General features: G+C 47.6%; 1 protein-coding gene across 3 annotated transcripts in view; it reads right to left on the minus strand.

Moving 5' to 3' along the window:
* Positions 1-18606, minus strand: part of SRSF11 (serine and arginine rich splicing factor 11) — a 214799-nt gene that overhangs the window by 65486 nt on the left and 130707 nt on the right. For all 3 annotated transcript variants that reach the window (XM_085602290.1, XM_085602289.1, XM_085602288.1), the window contains exon 8: positions 809-940. In XM_085602290.1, coding sequence (XP_085458416.1) covers positions 809-940 — 132 coding nt within the window. The remainder of the gene's footprint in view (positions 1-808; positions 941-18606) is intronic.

Consider the following 18606-nt stretch of genomic DNA (forward strand, 5'->3'; position numbering starts at 1 on the left):
GCTAAATCTCCTCCCCCAGGATGGGCAGGGGGAAGCTTCAAAGGCATGCCGCCTCTGTGAGCTTCCCCAGGGCACTGCAACCCTCCACTCTGGCGGGAAGCTTGGCTGGAAACCCCAAATAAGGGCAGGGGATGTGCCAGCCTGCCAACCCCATCCCTCAGGTGGGGGAGGCGAGGTGAAGCACATCTCCAGGCTCTCGCCGTCTTGAAGATGGGAAAGCCCTGCCCAATCAGGACTAGGCTCCTGTCCCCCTCCCACAGGAGAGAGGCAGGATAGGGGGTGTACCCACCCCAGTCACTATTTACTTTGTTATATTGAGTATGAGATTTAAATCCATTCAAACATGGAGTAAGGTTTAACTGTTCGTACTCAACTCCCTGAGCACCTTAAGGGAGTGCACTGGCTATCCAATCTGAGTGCTACTGTAATGTGGTCATGGGTTAACAGTGGTATATTAAACAGCCCACGCATGACATTGCCAAGTTGCTTACGATTACCACAGGACCCCAAGAAAATGCCCCACAAACAAAAACCACCAAAGCACAATAACGCATCAGTTTCATCATTGCATTTTAACTTGCATTACTCTAGTGTTAAAAGACTGCAAGATATTTCAATAACCATTAGTTGTCTAGATTAAGTTATTTTCCATTCTTTACCTACTCCCACTAATCGCCATTTAGTAAACATTCAGATCTTCTGAATAATATAAGCATCTCCAAATAATCAGTCATCAAGACAGTTCTAACATGCATATAATCCTAATGATGCATTCCAAATAAAATATATAAAATGCTAGTGCTTTTACCTAGATTTAGATGGACTCCTAGATCTCCTAACTCTCTCTCTTGAATGAGACCGTCTTCTCCTTGGACTTTTAGATCTCCGCCGGCTTCTGGACTTTGAATGTGACCGCCTTCGTGATCTACTTCTAGAGCGTCTAAACATGAAGGTAACAGATAAAAGTCAAGGTTACAAAATAATTTACCCTTAATAAAACTGATGAGAATAAGCAAATTGAGGGCTGAAGCAAGAGCTCAGAAACCGCACCTGTCAGCAAAAGTTAGGGAAAATAATGTTGGTGCAGGAAAACTAGGAAGTGCGCCCCTCTCCATTTCCTATTTGGGATACCCAAAGCTAAAGCAACAAGATAGGAATTCCACACACAAAAGTTGTAAATCCACAAAGTCAATTAAACAAAAGTTGTTAGCGATGATCTGAAGATATTTTCAAGTCATTTGTGTTCTTGTTCTCTTTTGAAAATTATTCTTTATTGAAAAAGATGAATACATCAAGCTGATAAAATCCAATATTCAAAATCCATTAGCCAAAAGGACTTTGAGTGGATTTACAACTTGTGTGCGGAATTCCTATCTTTCTTGTTGCTTGATAAAATTGAACTTAAAGGGGCCGTCCAGCGTAACGTAAAGGATTGCTACACTTACTATATTACTTACTCTGTAAGAATCTGTTCGTCACATGTGGTGCTGTAGATCCACATGCTCTGCATTCCCCTGCCATTTAGTGTTGTGCCTTTCGAGAGACGACCACAAGGAAAAATACATTTTTTATTTAATTTTCCATCGTGGTCGTCCTTAACTGCCACAGCCATTCAAAACATTTCAGAACAGTTCTATGTTATCCTATGGGGAAACCAATATCGCTGTTAATAGGTAAGTAATGCACTTACAATTCCAGTCTTCGGTACCAAAGGTCAGAAAAGGGTAAGTACCAACACTGCACCACCAGTGGCACAGGGGTAGCTGGGTGCAGAAGTCAAAATCGGATTCTGGACCAATGTTTTTCAATGGAGACTGGAGGTGCATGGAGCCACACTACTTACAGATAAGCAGTTCGCTAGCAGGGGCCAAGCTTTGGGGGTTAGCACAAGCACAGAAGGGGCAAGGGGGGGGGGTGGGTGGGTTTGGGGGTATGGGAGGGGGGGTTCGGGCACAAAGCGGCACCAAACATTCTCCACCGCCACAGGTGCAGGGTGCAAAATCAGCGTTGGGTCCCCAATGATTTTCAATGGAGATACTTAAACAGGCTGCAGGAGTGGCACTGGGGCCTACAGGAGGGAGAGCAATGACAGAAGAGGCAAGTGGCGATGTAGGTGGTCGTAGGGGCACTATCGGTTTACCTCATCAAGGAACAGGGGCACCTTTCGACATCGGAGTCTTCTTACCGGAGCCGGTCAGGGGGAACGTCTGGATTCACACTGGACCCAGTATTGCCTGAGACTTCACAGCACAGGTGAGCCACTCAGTCAGGCTGTGGGCTTCGGGTGCAGAGCGGGCAGGAGACACAAATCTGCCTGGATCCAGAGACCTTGGAGTTGGTTTCTTTTGGATTGGTACACTGTCCACGGGAGATTGGAGTCTTTCTCAAAGGCAACAGGCCCCCGGGTTTCAAAGGTCGCTGACTGCAAGACAGGTTGCAGGCTCACAGAAGCTGGACACATGCAGGTAGGGATGAGGCCAAGGCAGTTGTTTTCAGTCTTCTCTGGTGGGATATCTTCTTTCTTCTTAGGTCATCGCAGATCTAGTATCTAGGTCTGGGGTGCTGCATAGTAACTACATTTAGGGCAATTTTAGGAGAGTAGCAGGTAGGGCCAATGGGCACCTTACCTGGGGTGACTACACCCTCTAATATGCCACCCTGCTGTGGGAGGTGGCATAAACCTAGCCCTGATTGGAGGGGTCTCCCCATCTTAAAGATGGCGAGATGGAATGATGCGATTTACCTCGCCTCCCCCACCTTGGAGTTGGCATAGGTGGGCACACCACCTATTATTCTAAGTTTTCCAGCCGATTTTCCAACCAATGTAGGGGATGGGGTTGTCATCTGCTGCTAGCAGCAGAGGCTGCGGGACGCATTACAAAGGTAGCAGGCCTTTCAAGCTTCTCCCTTCGAGCACTGGCCCATCCTGGGGGAGGAGGTGTGACACCTCTGCCCAGGATGTGCATCGTTTCTGCTCCCAGAGAGCAGGATACCTCTACCCAGGGGTCCTGAAACATGTCTGGTGGTGGCTGGCTGCCTACAGCCAGTCGGACACCACACAAGAGATGGTATGTTTACAAGGGGCACCTCAGAGGTGCCATCTGAGTACATGGTAAATGAGTGTATATTTATTGAGAGGAGTAGTTTGGTACTGTAGGAAGCTGGCTCTGTATATACTATACCAAAGTGATTATAGTGCAATCAGGCTTATCAAAGGGTAGTGTTAAGCATTTGTTGTACACACTCAGACAAGAAATGCTGTCACACTCAAAGACTGAATCCAGTTTTATAAAAAGCTGTTATATTGCAGTTTTATTTCTAGAACCAAGATTTACTCAGGATCAGGTAAGTTAAATTCTTCATACAATGTTACTTTTCAAAATACAGAGGTAGGAACATTCAGGTTTCTTTTGTAGTTGAGAAAATGATTTGTAAACTGTTCAAAACACTTACAGGAAAATGCTACTTACCAGTATGCATCTGTTCTTGGCATGTAGAGCTGCAAAGTCACACACTGAGCATAGATCGCCATCTGGTGGTGGGCCCGGATGATTACACTTTGTTGTTGTCCTGGAAGAAGTCTTTGTAGTCACGAGATAGGTTACTCCTATGGACCATAGTGCGCATGGGCATCGACTTCATCTTCAGATTGTTTTTTTCCGCCATCGGGCTCGGATGTGTTTGACGTGCTCCTGGTCGGGTTCGTTGCCGATCGACCTTTCAACGCGCAATCCTCAACCCCATCATCGGCATTGTTTTTTGATCGCGCTCCCTCTTCGACGTGCACCGTTTAAAACCTACATTTCGATTCCGGTTGTCCACGCGGGCCGTCGGGCCCACCTGCGCCATCAGGCCCTTGGCCGATGGAAAGGACACCTTTCAAGAAGTGCCCTCAGCGTGGACACAAATTCCCCCACACTGATCTGCACCAAGTCTGCAACCTCTGTTTGTCGCCACAACACGAAAGTCGACACTGCCAGGTCTGCATCTCCATCAAGTCAAAGAAAACCATCAGAGATCGACAGGCTCTAAGGGCCACGGCTCAAGCTTCAGCGCCTCCAGTCGGCAACATCGTCCCAGTGACTCCAGAACAACAAAAGTCTGAAGACACAGAGGGACAGTTGGTCATCGACTCTCAAGCCGAAGACCCCGATTCCGAAGATGATCAGCGGCCGATGACGAAGCAGACGATGACGACAGCATTCCGGCAGGACAACAGGTCGCAAGTACAGACGTCGACCCTACTGACCCCTCTCACCCTTCCATGTTGGACAAGGCTATGGTAACCCTTCACCCTCGGGCCAGGTGGACGCCATTCTCATACTTCTGTCGCCCGCCTTCTGCCCCGGCATAGAAGACGAAACTAAAGCCCTCAGGTGTGACTGGCTCGAGTCAACCTTCCCACCACTCCGACCACATTCCGGTCCCGAAACAACTCTCACCGAAGAAAGTGTCGGAACCTAGCCACCCGGAACCAAAAAAATCTTCGGAACCAAAGCCCTTACCGAAAAAACTCGGAACCGAAACAGCCGGAACTGAGAAACATTTCGGACCCAAAGCAACCGGGACCGAAAAAACATCCCGAACCTATTCAACCGGTACCGAAGAAATCTCCGGAACCTAAACCTTCCGAACCGAAAAAAGATTGCTCTCCAACCAAAGAAAGGTTCCGATCAAAAGCAAAAGGAGCTAACACCACCTTCAAAAGCCACACCAGACAAACACTCGGACCGAAAAAAGTCTGTTCCCAAAAAGTACACTGCTGGTGAAGAACTTTTTAAGCCGGACCCATTGCAAAAGACTCTTCTACAAAATTCCAAAACGGGTCAGATAATACTGCAGCCTAAGAAGAGGAAATTGGCCCCTCCAGCTCCAGTTCCTCAGAAGAAAAATGCCCAAACCTCTCCCATAAGGGACACCTCACCACCTCCATTCGTGCCTGACCCTGACATTTCTCCTATAAATTCCCCATTACCCCAAAACACTCCACCTTTAGATGACGATTTTGGGGACAGAGACAATGAACCATTCGCAGCTCATATGCCTCGAACACTACTTTTGGATTACACTTAGCGATTACTTTTCTAGTTTGGGAGGAATAACACTCCTGACAGTTTAAGCAACAGAGGACATTGATAACCAGGTCAACTCTTGCAAAGGCCCTAAGTTACTTTTTGTTGTACAAGACGATGAACACAGAAGAATTTTCAGAGAAAGCACACCATACAGCCCTTCGAAGTGTTAAGTTAATAGGTAAGTAAACGATTAAAGGACTGGTGTTTCTCCAAGGTTCAGGCTGGCATTTAAGAAGCACCAGCAACAGCACTATGGCGGCCGGGTGCAGAGTGCCGGGAGCCAATGTTAGCCAATGGGCACTTGGTTGCAGGCTGCTCACGGGCAGGTGGCTCGGTCTTAGGAACCAAGCTCCTAGGGTTAAGGTAAGGGCAAAGGGGTTCCTAGGTTGGCACCAAGTTCACACCACCAGCAGCGCAGAGGCGGTCGGATGCAGGGTGCTCAGGAGATGTCGGAGCTCAATACTTTTCTATGGAGGATGTCGGTCATGGAAAAGGATTGAAAGCTGGAGACAGAAGTCTGGATGAAGGGAACCAACGACTGGTGGATGAAGTTGAAGAGTTGCTGGACACCAGGACACTGTTGCTCAGGCACCTCAGTTCTCAGGAGCTGCGGGTGCAGGAGTGTCCTTTCGTGCCGGGGTCTTCTCACCGGTTCAGGTTGCGGGGACCCCTCAGGATGAGGCTGCAGGCATCAAGGAGAAGGTCGGTGGAGGTCATCCAACAGTGGACCACAGGACAGGACGCCTTGGGGACCTCGCTAGGGTGTTGGGCCACTTGAACATCAGGAGCAGAGTAGTGAGGATTCGCGGATACTGCTGGATCTGGAGTTCGAGAGATCAGCGTTCTTTAGGAAGGCAGGGCAGTTCCTTGGGGTTCTTGGAGGCTGCTGGCTGCAGGACACGTCTGGTTCAGCTTGCAGGAGACAGGACGGTATGGTTGGGGTCCTCCGGGGTTTGTGAGGTTGCTGGCCACGGGAGATGCCGGGATTTAGCAGGAGCAGGTTCGAGGGTCGACAGGCCAGTAGCGCTGGGGCCAAAGCAGTCGGTGTCTTCCTCTTGTTAGCAGCTGCACGGCAGGTCTTCTTTGCTGTTTCGGAATCTGGATCTGAGGAAGGAAGGTTCAGGGTGCCCCTAAATACTAGATTTAGGGGCGTTACAGGTAGGTAACGGGCAGGGACCAATGGGTCCCTGCCCTGGGGGTGGGTACACCCCATATCCTGCCACTCTCCTGTGGGAGGGGGGCAGTAGCCTAGTCCTGATTGGGCAGGGCTTCCCATCTTCAAGATGGTGAGAGCCCAGAGATGTGCTTCACCTCGCCTCCCCCACCTGAGGGGTGGGGTTGGCAGAGGCTGGCACACCCCCTTTCCTTCCTTTGGGGTTTCCGGCAAGTCTTCCGACCAGAGTGGGGGTCAGAACCGGTAGGGGCCAGTTGCTGAGTACAGCAAGTGGCCTGGAGAAGCTCAGAAAGGCGGAAAGCCTTTGAAGCTTCCCCTGCCCATCCTGGGGGAGGAGACCTAGCACTTCGCCCAGGATGTGCATTGTTGCAGGCCCAGGAGAGCGGATGGCTCTCTAACCAGGGGTCCAGCAGCATGTCTGGTGTGTGGCAGCCTAGGCAGCACCTCAGACAAGACGTGGATTGTAGGTTAGGTTCAGGGGGCATCTCTAAGATGCTCTCTGTCGTGCAGTGTACATTAAATCCCACACTGGCATCAGTGCGGGTTTCAATGTGCTGAGAAGTTTGATATCAAACTTCTGTCTTTAGTGCAGCCATCATGGTGCTGTGGAGTTTGTGTTGACGATCTCCCAGCACCATATACTCTTAATGACAGCACTGCACTTACAGTGCCCAGGAATGGACCTGGGTACTGTAGGGGCACAGGGCTCATGCATCTGTACCCTCACCACTGGCATAGGGCACCCAGCTAGAGGGGTGGCTGATGTATGCCAGGGCAGTGTGTGTTGTGGGCATGGCACACAGGGATGTGTGCCCTGTCGACTCTGTTTGGTTCTGCACCCAGACACTCAACCTGCAAAGGCAGTGTGTGTTTGTAAGGGTACAGGGCCCCTAAGAGTGGCACAATAAGTGCTGCAGCCCTTAGGGGCCTTCTCTGGTCACAGTGCACTGGGTACCTTTGGTACCATTTACCAGGGGCTGACCTGTGGCCAGAGATGCCAATTGGGTTTAGGTTTCAGTACAGTTTTATGGAAGGAACATAGGCCCTGGGCACCTGATTGGCAGGAGCCCAGCAATTCAGCAAAAAGTGGGGGCATACCCATGCAAGAAAGAGGGCACTTTCTCACACCGGGCCTATGATGTCAGGAATTAATTTTAAAGTGGAAGGAGGGCAGGGGTCATTTGGGCATCCGGATTTGACAGTGGGGATTAGGTCAATGATCTGTTCTGGAGAGACGTGGCTAAAGCTCTCTTCGGGGGGGGGGGGGGGGGGGGGGGGGGGAGAGGAGGGGGTTGGGAAAGATTTTATCATGGTTAGGGGCATCAGGCAGATTGTCTGAGTTGGTGTGGGCTGAAAAGTTGGCCAAGATATGGCTGACCTTTTCTTGGAAAGAATTGGCCAGAGAGTTGCAGAGAGTTTGGGTGGCAATTGTGGGGTTGTTGATCCCTGGTCCTGATAGCTTGGTCACTACTTGGAAAAGCTGTTTAACAGAGTCTTGCGCTGATTCGATTTGTTTGAGGTAGTAGTTACTCTTCTCAGTGATTAAAAGAAGTTTGTATTTGGCCATTGCCTCCCTATAGCGGGTTTTTCCAGCAGAGCCTTAATCTCGAGGCCAACGTCTTTCTTGATTCCTGCACCTTTGTTTCTCAAGTCTTAATTTCTCAGAGAAGCAAGCAGCGGATGGGGTTTCTCTATTTTTGTAAACATTTTTAGATGGAACCAAGGCGTTAAAGGCATTGTGGAGCCATTGTGTATAGTTAATGGCCGCCAGTTCAGGATCTTGCAATAAGTCTAGCTGTGTGGATAGCAAGTGAGATTTAAGGACATGAGGGGCAATGCTACCCTAAGCCTTGAACTGCTTGGGGGGCAGAGAACTGGAATGACAGGGGGTGTTCCTCTCTGTCTGAATGTCAAAGAGAACCGCGCAGTGGCCCGTCCAGGATAGCGGGAGGACCTTCTCTAAGGAGCTTTGCTGGTTGTTGGAGAACAGCCCGCCAAGCGTGTGGCCGGCAGAGTGGGTGGGGCTAGTGACTAATTGGGAGAGGCCAACCGCCTCTAGTTCTGCTATGAGGGCTGATGTGTCTTGATCATCGAGGGCTTCAAGATGGAAATTGAAGTCACCCAGGATGGTGAAGTTGGAATTTACTGCTAACGGTTCTAGTAGGTAGCCCATGGCCAAGAGGAATTCGGTACGTGAGCCCGGTGGATGGTACAAAAGGATGCCCCTGAAGGAATGGGTATGTGTTAGCATTATAGTGAGTAAAGGCTTCACAGATAGAGGAAATGTGTTCAGTCCTGACTGATTATTTGTTTTGATAGATTAGCGCCAGGCCTCCTTTTTTGAGGGTTCTGCCAAATCGGCAGGCACAGAAGCCGTCAGGGGTAACTGTGCAGAAGCCTGGCCCGGAGGAGGGGTCACCCCAAGTTTCTGTAATAAATAGGAGGTCTAATTTATAGTCTTCTAAGAGGTTCAGTATTTCATATTTGTGTTTGGGGAGGGAGCATGCATTTCTGAGAGCAGAGTGGATTTTTACATGATTTGTAGACTCGGGGTGAGTGCAAGTGGGCCGTGATCTGTCTATGGCATATAGTGTGAGTGGGCAATTTGCGCAGCAGGCAGTGGTTTGGGTGACTAAAGTCTCCATGTAAAAGCGAGCGCGCAGATCTGTTTGTCATTAGTGGCGCAGAGTATGTCTTTAAGTTGCTTGCTGGTATAGCTCAAGGCTTTGCTGTGTGAGGCTGGTTTGGAAGGGCCAGGGGGTATGGCCCTGAGCCCGGTCCAGGCGCAGACGGGCTTGCATTTGGCGCGCCAGTAGCGCGCCCGCTGCGCGTTACGACAGGCATCCCACTTATATGGGGAGAGATCAGCTACTAGTCTGTTGAAATGCGTGGGTTAACCGGAAGTTGTTAATCACTTCCGGTGTGCGAGTATGATTCCCTCCTCTGAATCTGAACAAACAGCGGTGGAACGGGGAAATGCGCCAATGAAGAAAAGTAAGTGCTAAGCAATTAAAATGAGTATGTGCAAATTCAAAGTTTAAAACAAAATTAGATTAAAAACAAGTGGTTTCTTTCTTATGCCCACTACTCTAGGGGCATCATGTATGCATAGCTTCAACCTCTTGACAGCCCCACTGATGAATTAGCTAAACAATGTTAAGGCTAGGACACATCCCTGTCTGACCCCTTTCCTGATCACTATTTTCTCAGTCATATCCCTTGTTGTGTTTCATCTCACCCTTGCATGTGTTTTCATGGAGTTGCCAAAGTATCCTTATTAGATCTGGGGGAATGCCCTAACCTTCCAGTACCTCCCACATTATGTTTCTGGGGGCCAGGTCGCATGTCACTCTTAGGTCAATAAAAGCGACATATAGGTGGTCACGCAACAAGGTGATATATTTCCAAGTCATCACCTTGAAGCGGAGGCCCTTGTCCAGAGTGCTGATTTTTGATCTAAAGCCTGCTTGAGAGGCTTCTAGAATAGTATTTTGCTGCATCCAACCATTTAATCTAAATAAAACTGGTCTGCAAAACATTTTTGGGGAGTTGTCAAGTAGGCTTATCGGCCTATAATTTAATGCTATAGACCGCTCGCCTTTCTTGTGGATCGGTATAATCACTGCACCTTGCCATGACGGGAGAATCCTATTACTACTTATTATGCTGTTTGATAGGGCGTTCAGATAGGGGGCCCAAATATCTGGTTCAGAAAGATAAAGGTCTCCCGGAATGCCGTCCATTCCAGGGGCCTTTCCCCCTTTCTGTTAATGTTATTGCTGTGTATGTTTCAAGGAGAGTAAATGTAAGGTTCACTTGCGAGGCTGGGGGCAAGAAGAGGTAATCTCACCAGATGATTGAGCACCGCTAGCCTCCTCTAGGTAGGTGATCTCTGGGCCGTTAGTTTGCTGCTGTCAATCATATAGGGCACTAAAGTGGGTGACCCAGGTGTCAGGCATGATAGCAGGTTCTAAGTGAGTGTTATTAATAGAATTTCCAGCTACTCCTTTCCAAACGTTTTTTGGGTGTCCCTTCGCTAGGGCCTTAGCTAGCGTTACCCATTGGGCCTCATTCCATTCCCTTTTAGTTTTGACTATGACACTTTTATATTCATGCCTGGTCATATAATTTCAGGTGTAAAGCCCTTTTTAATAGCACACAGTAGTTTGAGCTTTCCTAGGCGACAGGTCTCGTTATCCCAAGTGGGCGTTTTCCTTTTAAGTGTTCCTCTTTTCTGTTTGCTCATGAAGCATGGTCTCAAGCTATCCATGATTTCACAGTGTAAAGTGATAAAATAAATATTATGGATGTTGTTCAAGTCAATTTGGGACATTTTAGTGACAAAGAGATTATATATATAAGTGCAAATCATTTTTTCATCTCCCTCCATTTCTGCCCACTTGATATTTCTAATTTTTTTTTTAATGTTGTTATTGGTGCTGAAAGGACAACAGCCTTCAGTTGAAGATCTTAGAATCCAGTCATATAAAAGGATGCACTTAGTGCCTGGTGATCGCTATCTGGTCTGTAAATAATTTGCATATTAGACAAGTCTGGCCAGAGGTCATTATCGAGTAATATGTGGTCAATCCTGGATTTGCTAAGGCCTCTACTAAAAGTGAATGAAGGGAGACAGTCAGACCTGGTGTTACCATTTACTAATCTTAGTCCATGTTCAATATTAAGATCGATAATTTGGGTGCCCACCTTTGACAGTTTAGTCGTTTCCTTTTTTTTTGATAAACAAGTTATTAGTTTACTTGATACAACAGAAAAACAGTGAGCCTGTCGAACCGTCAACATACAATAGCACCGCCTGAGAGCGCACCACCCCTCCTGAACACCCCCCCCCCCGCGGACCTCATGTTTATAATATATTGCCTAACCATTTCCCCCAGACCCTTCGATACTTTTTGTGACAGCCCCGCGCCTGGTATAAAGTCCGCTCCTGTACCGCACACCAGTCCACTCCGGTGCTCCACTTGGCCAAACTGGGCGGTTGTGGTTGCTTCCAGGCCGCTGCAATATCCCTCTTTGCCACCATTAACGCTGTCGTGAGAAACAATTTCTCAGCACGTGTGCCATCTAGGCCGTCAGTGATGCCCAGTAGGGTGTGTTTAGGGTCATGTGGCACTACCCACCCCAAGACCTCCGTGAGATCGGCTTCTATGCCCCTCCAGTATCCCCCTAGCTCCGGGCAAGACCACACCATGTGGATGAAGTCGGCCGGGTCGAAGCCACAGCGGGGGCAGGCTGCGTCGGTGGAGAGGCCCGCGCGGCACAGGTGGGCCGGCGTGAGGTAAGCTGTGTGGAGGTAGTAAATTTGAATAAGCCTCAGTTTGGCGGAGGCCGTCACCAGCCTGGGGGCCATAAGGGCATCCCGCCAATCGCTCTCGTCCAGAGGACCCTCCCACTCCTCCCATCGCTCCTTCAGCCCCTCCCGGGGCGCGGGGGTATTGTCAATGAGAGAGCGATATATCCTGGATATACCCCCCCTCCCCAGGTTACCCAGCACAACCTAGTCGTTTTTTTATAGTTGTGAATACATGAAGTTTCCGGGGGTCTAGACTCTGCCAATATAGGAATGGAGGTGTTAGTATCACCTGCACCGATTTTTAGAGATTTTTGGGTAATCTCTCCTAAAAATATCATTTAGCCTGTTTACTATCGAGGATTGCAAGTTTGAAGGTACAGACCTAATGTAAACATTCACTAGAGCTACATGTCTGGGTCCTGCCTGACCAGGTTTTAATAGTAATCTGCAGGGCAAGTAAATCTTTGGATTTAGTTGGAAGCATTTTGGCCGTTGGAAACAAGCCCAGTCTTAGCCCTATTAAAGTCCACCTGGGGGGCGCCTTGCCAGCAATGGGACTGCCGTTTCACTAAAGGCAACGAAACCTGCACATATTCTGTCGCCCAGGTTTCTTGCAATAGGACAATATGGGGAGAAATAAATATATGATCACTACTCCGGGTCAGATAGTTTGGTCTAAATGCCGGCAACATTCCAGGACAGTAGTTTTAGATGTTTTCCCTCCAAAAATCCTATGGGACCCATAGCGGGCTTTGTAGGATCAACTTGGGATGTTGTAGGATCCTCTTTCTGGTTTCCAACGTGTGGAGCCATACGCCTTAGTGGGCCAGCAGTGTCTGGTGCAACGTAATCTGGAGGTCCTTCATCTGCTGCGAAGGAAGGAAAATGCTACTTACCAGTATGCATCTGTTCTTGGCATGTAGATCTGCAGATCCTCACACTTCGCATTAGATAGCCATCTGGTGTTGGGCTCAGATGCTTGCACCTTGTTATTGTCTTGGAAGAAGACTTTGTACTCACAAGATAGGTGACTCCTCCCTTAGACGATAGTGCGCATGGGCATCGACTCCGCCCTCAGATTGTTTTTCGGCATGATGGGAAATGGAGTTAGTAGAAAAGAAAGATGTCCATGTGTGTATATCCAAGTAAGATATTACTGGAACATATACAGGTCCCTGGGAGGTGGGTGGGCGTGTGAGGATCTGCAGCTCTACATGACAAGAACAGATGCATACTGGTAAGTAGCATTTTCCGATCGAGGCATATGAGCTGCAGATCTCACACTTAGCATAGACTGTACAGCAGTATCTCCCCTAGCGGTGGTCACCTGTATCTGTTGCAGTAGTTTGAAAAAGTGTTTTAAGAACAGCTTGGCCTACAGAAGCTTGTTGCTTGGCTTGCACGTCAACACAATAGTGTTTAGTGAAGCTGTGTGTTGTAGACCATGTCGCTGCCTTACAAATGTCTTCTAGGGGAATGTTCCATAAGAATGCCATGGCAGCCTCTAGTTTGCGTGTTGAGTGCGCTCTAGGGGGAATTGTTAATGTCCGCTTGACTTTTTGGTAGCATATTTTGATACATTTAACGATCCATCTTGCAATCCCAGCTTTTGAGATGGTATTACCCTTATGCGGTGGAGAGAAAGCTACAAACAATTGTTTTGCGAAAGGATTTAGTCCCGTCAATGTAATAGACTAGAGCTCTTTTGACGTCTAGGGTGTGAAGAGCTCTCTCTCTGCTACAGAGCCCGGGTTCTGAAAAAACACCGGTAGCTCCACAGATTAAGATGAAATGCAAAAATTACTTTAGGCAGGAGTTTTGGGTTTGAGAACCACTTTGTTACGGTGTATTTGTAAGAATGGCTCTTGTATGGTTAAAGCCTGGATCTCACTTTCCCTCCCGAGAGAGGTGATTGCAATAAGGGAAGCTACTTTCCATGTGAGGAACTGAAGTTCACATTTATGTAGAGGTTCAAATGTGGGTCCCATGAGCCTAGTTAGCACAATGTTGAGATTCCACGCTGGAGAGGGTGGTAATCTGGGAAGTATGATTCGTTTAAGGCCTTCCATAAAGGCTTTAATTGCTGGGACCCTAAAAAGTGATAAGTGTGGTCTGTTTTGTAAGTAAGCGTCAAGTGCTGCTAGATGTAGACGTATGGATGAGTATGCCAAATTACATCTTTGCAAATGTAGTAGGTAGCAAATGATGTTCTGGATGGACGCATCCAGTGGATGGATATGATGGTTAGTTCAGTAAATGGCAAACCTTTTCCACTTTGCTCCGTAGCAAGCTCTGGTGGTAGGGCGCCTGGTTTCTTTAATGATGTTCCTACAGTTCGGTGGAAGGTTAAGGTAACTGAACTCTAGGACTTCAGGAGCCAGAGCGCGAGATTCAGTTGAGTTGGATCGGGGTGCCTTATCTCCATGGTTCTGCGTTAGTAGTGATAGGGAGAGGTGTTGTCTTGGGTGTGGGACTAGTGAGTGTTCCAGTAGTGTTGTGAACTATGGTTGGAGCGCCCATGTGGGAACCACTAGGATCATTTTAAGAGACTGTTGTCGGAGCTTGCGTACCACTAGTGGAAGCAATGTGAGTGGCGGAAAAGCATACGCAAATCTGCCTGACCAGTTGATCCATATCGCACTGCCCTTGCACAGTGGGTGTGGACACCTGACGGCGAAGGTTAGGCATATTGCGTTTTCGTGTGTGGCAAATAGATCTATGTCTGGTTGGCCCCACATCTGGAAAAAAGGTAGAAGAACTTGTGGATGTAGTTCCCATTCGTGAATCTGTTGCGTCTGTCGACTTAACAGATCCGCAATGTGATTGTGAACTCCTGGAAGGTGCTCTGAGAGGAGGTATATGTTCTGTGGGATGGCCCACCTCCAAATGTTCTGTGCATGCTGGGACAGTTGTAGAGAATGTATTCCTCCCTGTTTTTGTATATAATACATGGCCGTCATCTTGTCCGTTCGGATCAGGACGGCTTTGTTTTGTACATGGAGTTGGAATGATTTCATAGCTAGGAATATCGCTAGTAGTTCCAGATGACTGACGTGGAGCACTTTTTGAGTGGTCCATTTGCCCTGCGTTATGTGAGCTAAGTGAGTGATGCGTCTGTTAGTACTATCTGTGGAACAGGCTCGAGGAACGGCCGCCCTTTGGACAAGTTGTTTGTGTTCCACCACTGCAGAGAGCAAAGTGTGCGGCTGTTGGTGATCAACAGGCCAGAACTACAAGAATGGTTAGTTGATGGACCTGAAGCGCCCTCCAAGTACTGGATTTGGCTTCCTACTATTGGCCATTATCATTTCCTTTTTCACCTTAAGCGCCAATACCTCCAGAATAGGGGGATAATATAGACAGGAGTTCACAACCTTAATGTCACATTCCATAAAGTACAGACTTGATTCTAATATTTTGGTCACAATATCATTTGAGGACTAGGTTGTGATACTAGATTCACGAAAAGTATTTGAGTACATTTGTTTAAACTGCACGGATACCAAGTCTGTGGTTTTAATAAATGATAAGTCAGGAATGGTTGAGGTTATTTTTAGTATTAGGCTCCGGTTAAGACTGTCATAGGACCCTAGAGATTCATACAAGGGATGCATTACTAGTTCTTTATCCCGTTTTTTAGTACTATTATCCTGTGTGTAACATAGGTAGTTTAATGGGCCTGGATTACACTCTTTAAATGAAGTGATATTTGGAACTTTTTACGGTGGAGTTCAACTCTGGAGGACAGTGGGCTTTATCATTTCTGCAGGATTTAGCCTATTCTCAATAAGAGTTGCTTGATCTTGGGATTGAAGCCTAATCTCCTGAGGCTTGCTGTCATACTTAGTCACCCCTTGCTTACTAGTGTCTACTGGGTCTGACTTCATTGTACCACTAGCCATGAGCACTTTATTATGTCCATCAACTGTGGATACCTGGGCCTTACACCTCAAAAGGGTCAATAGATCTGTGGAAGCTTCCTCACCCTTTTGAGCACCATCCTGACTTGGACTTCTCATATTAACTTGTTTAAAAATAGGATAATAATCCTTAGGTTTGGCTAATGTGACTACTGAGGCAATTGGCTTCTAAGCCTTGTTCCGAGCTTTCCGCAGCCTTTTGCTTGCCCTGTTAGATAGTTGGGGGAAGGGGGGGTGTTTGGCAATCAAAACTATTGAGACTATCCTCAGAGCTTCGGCTTTAGCAGTTAATGCTAACTTGATTTTCTAGGGTCCCTGGAGATCATGACCTTCATCAGTTTGTGTCTAAGCCCAGACTGGCTTCAGCCTGCCCCCCCCCCCACACTCCTCTGGTACCCTAAAATTTTCATGACACACATTTGCCTGAGGCTGTTGCTGGTCTGCATTCAACCGTTAGGCCAACTCCTCTCCTTTTACTTCTGTTGTTACACGGTGTGTCTTATTTAGTCTTTAAGCAATATTTTCTTTTACAAGTTTCTCCTACTGCAGGCACAACATGCTTTTATGTAACACTCAGCCGTTATGTGCGCTTTCACCTTCCAAGCAGCCCGGGACAATGGCGGCCGCTTCTTTGCAATGCAATAGGTCTCGCATTGATAAGAGTTTGAGCTATTGGCATTGTAAATGACAATGCCTTTTATTTATGTATTAATTATCAAAACATAAATAAAAGGCATTGTCATTTAAAATGCCAATAGCACTAACTCTCGCAAATGCGAGACCTATTGCATTACAAATGCTTGTTTACTTAGCTGTGAAGAGTGCCCTCCCCCCAGCAGATTGCTGACAGAGTATGATCTGTCACACTCAAAGCATCCACCGGACTTGAGGTAGGACCACATATAGATGGCAAATCCTCAAGGGCGGTTTCATTTGCCTGCGAGTTATCCTTTTGGGGCCAGATTTTACTATTCCTTGCAGCTTTTTGCCTTTTTTGTAATTATTCTTGGACTGAAAGTTGTACTTGGCCCAGTGGGCGGCCTGACCTCATGATGTGGGCCTAATAGCTTCAAAGATGATGCAGGGGTAGCACAAGTAGCACCAAGATAACACTGAAGGGCTTATATCAGAGTAACAAAAAAGTACGGACAGCTCTATGACCCCCTGTGCTTTTGCACGTCTTTACTCCTGCAATGGGCTCGCAGCCAGGGCTCCACAGCTCCTTGATGGATACTCCAGGATTGCATCCCCCGGTAGGCAGAGTGGAAGCTAAAGCCACTGGAGCACAAGCGAGTGGGGCTCAACCGGTTAGGCAGCAGGCTGCACCCGGACCTAGACGGGCCGCCTCCGCTGCTTACCAGGGCTCACTCTCTGCTATGGCCGAATATGGCTCTCGCACTCGCAGGGCTCTTAGCAATGATAACAAGTTCCAGGGCAGTACAGAATAGGAAAGGCAAGAAAAGGCTAGATGGGGGCTAGGCAGGCACAACCAGAACGTAATCAGGCCTGACCTTGCCTTGGTACTTAGGTGTTTCCCCAAAAGGCCCTGAACACAGCACAACCAGGGGTTGGGGGGAGGTCTGACCGCACTGCGGCTCCTGCCAACCTTCTGGCCACTCTTGACTGTAGAAGCACGCTCCTCTGTAATCCTCAGTCCTCCTCTCCTCTCCTGCATCTCCTCGGCAGCTGCAATACACCGGTATCGGGGTAGGGTCTGACGGTAGAGCAACACGGCAGAGCGGCAAGGCAATGCGGCACCCACTCTGCAGCAACAGCCACAGCCGCACTGTTGTCCGTGACAGTTCACAAAAAGTCTGACAGGTCTGCCTGCTCTGTCAGCCCCCGTCTGCACACCGCACGCCGGAACCGCTGATCGCGAGCACAATGCTCCGCAGCTTCACGCTCTGGCAGTCTGACAAAACCTCTCTCTTCACCAAGGCGTACTCCAGAGATTGCCTAGGAAAGACTTCTTTGAAGAAAAACAACTCACAAACATCCGGACCCAACACTAGATGACAGGAGTAGGCAAAGCATGCGTCTCTACAGCACACATGCCTCGAACATGCAGGTTTCAGCATGGGGTTGTTCTTCCCTACGAAAAACTACCAGCCCCAGACATTTAATAACACTCGGCACCAGGAGAATGTTAGAGATACATGTGCCTGAATAACCAAACTACAATTCGGAGAAATCTCAAAATGAAAAACATTATGCCTAACCCAGGCTGGTGCAAGTACATTTTGTAAAATGAAGAAAAATCTAGTTCACAAAGATATTGATGAAACACTAGAAAAAAACACTCTGCAGTAAAAGAGAATAAAGGAGGCCAGAAAATGGCCCGCAATGAGAAAGGAGAAGGATTAACATAAAAGTAACATGTAGGAAAAGAACTACAAAGGCAAAAGTAGGGAATGAGTCATTAGAACATAGGTAGTGGTAAAATGTTATTTGTAAGGGTTAATACTATGGAATATTCTGTGGTTGATCTGCTATAGCATAAGCAGTAATAGAGTACGTGCACGATAGGACGCCAAATGTTTAAGTAAGAGAATAGCTATTAGGATGCAGACAGACGTCAATTCGGTTAGAGACAGTGGTAAATGTACTGGTAAATAGGTGGGGTAGTCATAAAGGGAATAGATAAGTAATGGCGTCTGGGTATAGGCATGGTTTGAGGTTCAATGGTCGAGGTACTAGGTATAGATACGAGCAGAAATGTCAAGGTGAAGGAAAGGATGGGAACAGAAGTACAGCAGTGAAGGATATAGGTGTGGAAGATATAAAAGGGCAGGTATACAGAGCAATGTACATACAAGCAAATATGCAGGGGGTAGAGAAACTAGGGTATGAACAGGTACCAGTGATTGGGTATAGGTAGAGTCTTAGTAAAAAGGTAGGAGTACTATTTTATAGGCACAGACAGATAATACAGGGTACAAATATCATGTATTTTTAGTGGTATAGGTAACTAGGGCATATTCATTGGTACAGGTGCTTGAATAAAGGCAAGGTCATTAGCAAAGAAGCATGGGTAGGGTAAGGATAATACAGTATAGGCACAGGTTGAAATCGGTAAAATTGCCATTTATTTTTAGGAGTACGGATACTAGGTACTAGGAGTCT

The sequence above is a fragment of the Triturus cristatus genome, chromosome 4_2 (assembly GCF_964204655.1).
Source record: "Triturus cristatus chromosome 4_2, aTriCri1.1, whole genome shotgun sequence".
NCBI lineage: Eukaryota > Metazoa > Chordata > Amphibia > Caudata > Salamandridae > Triturus > Triturus cristatus.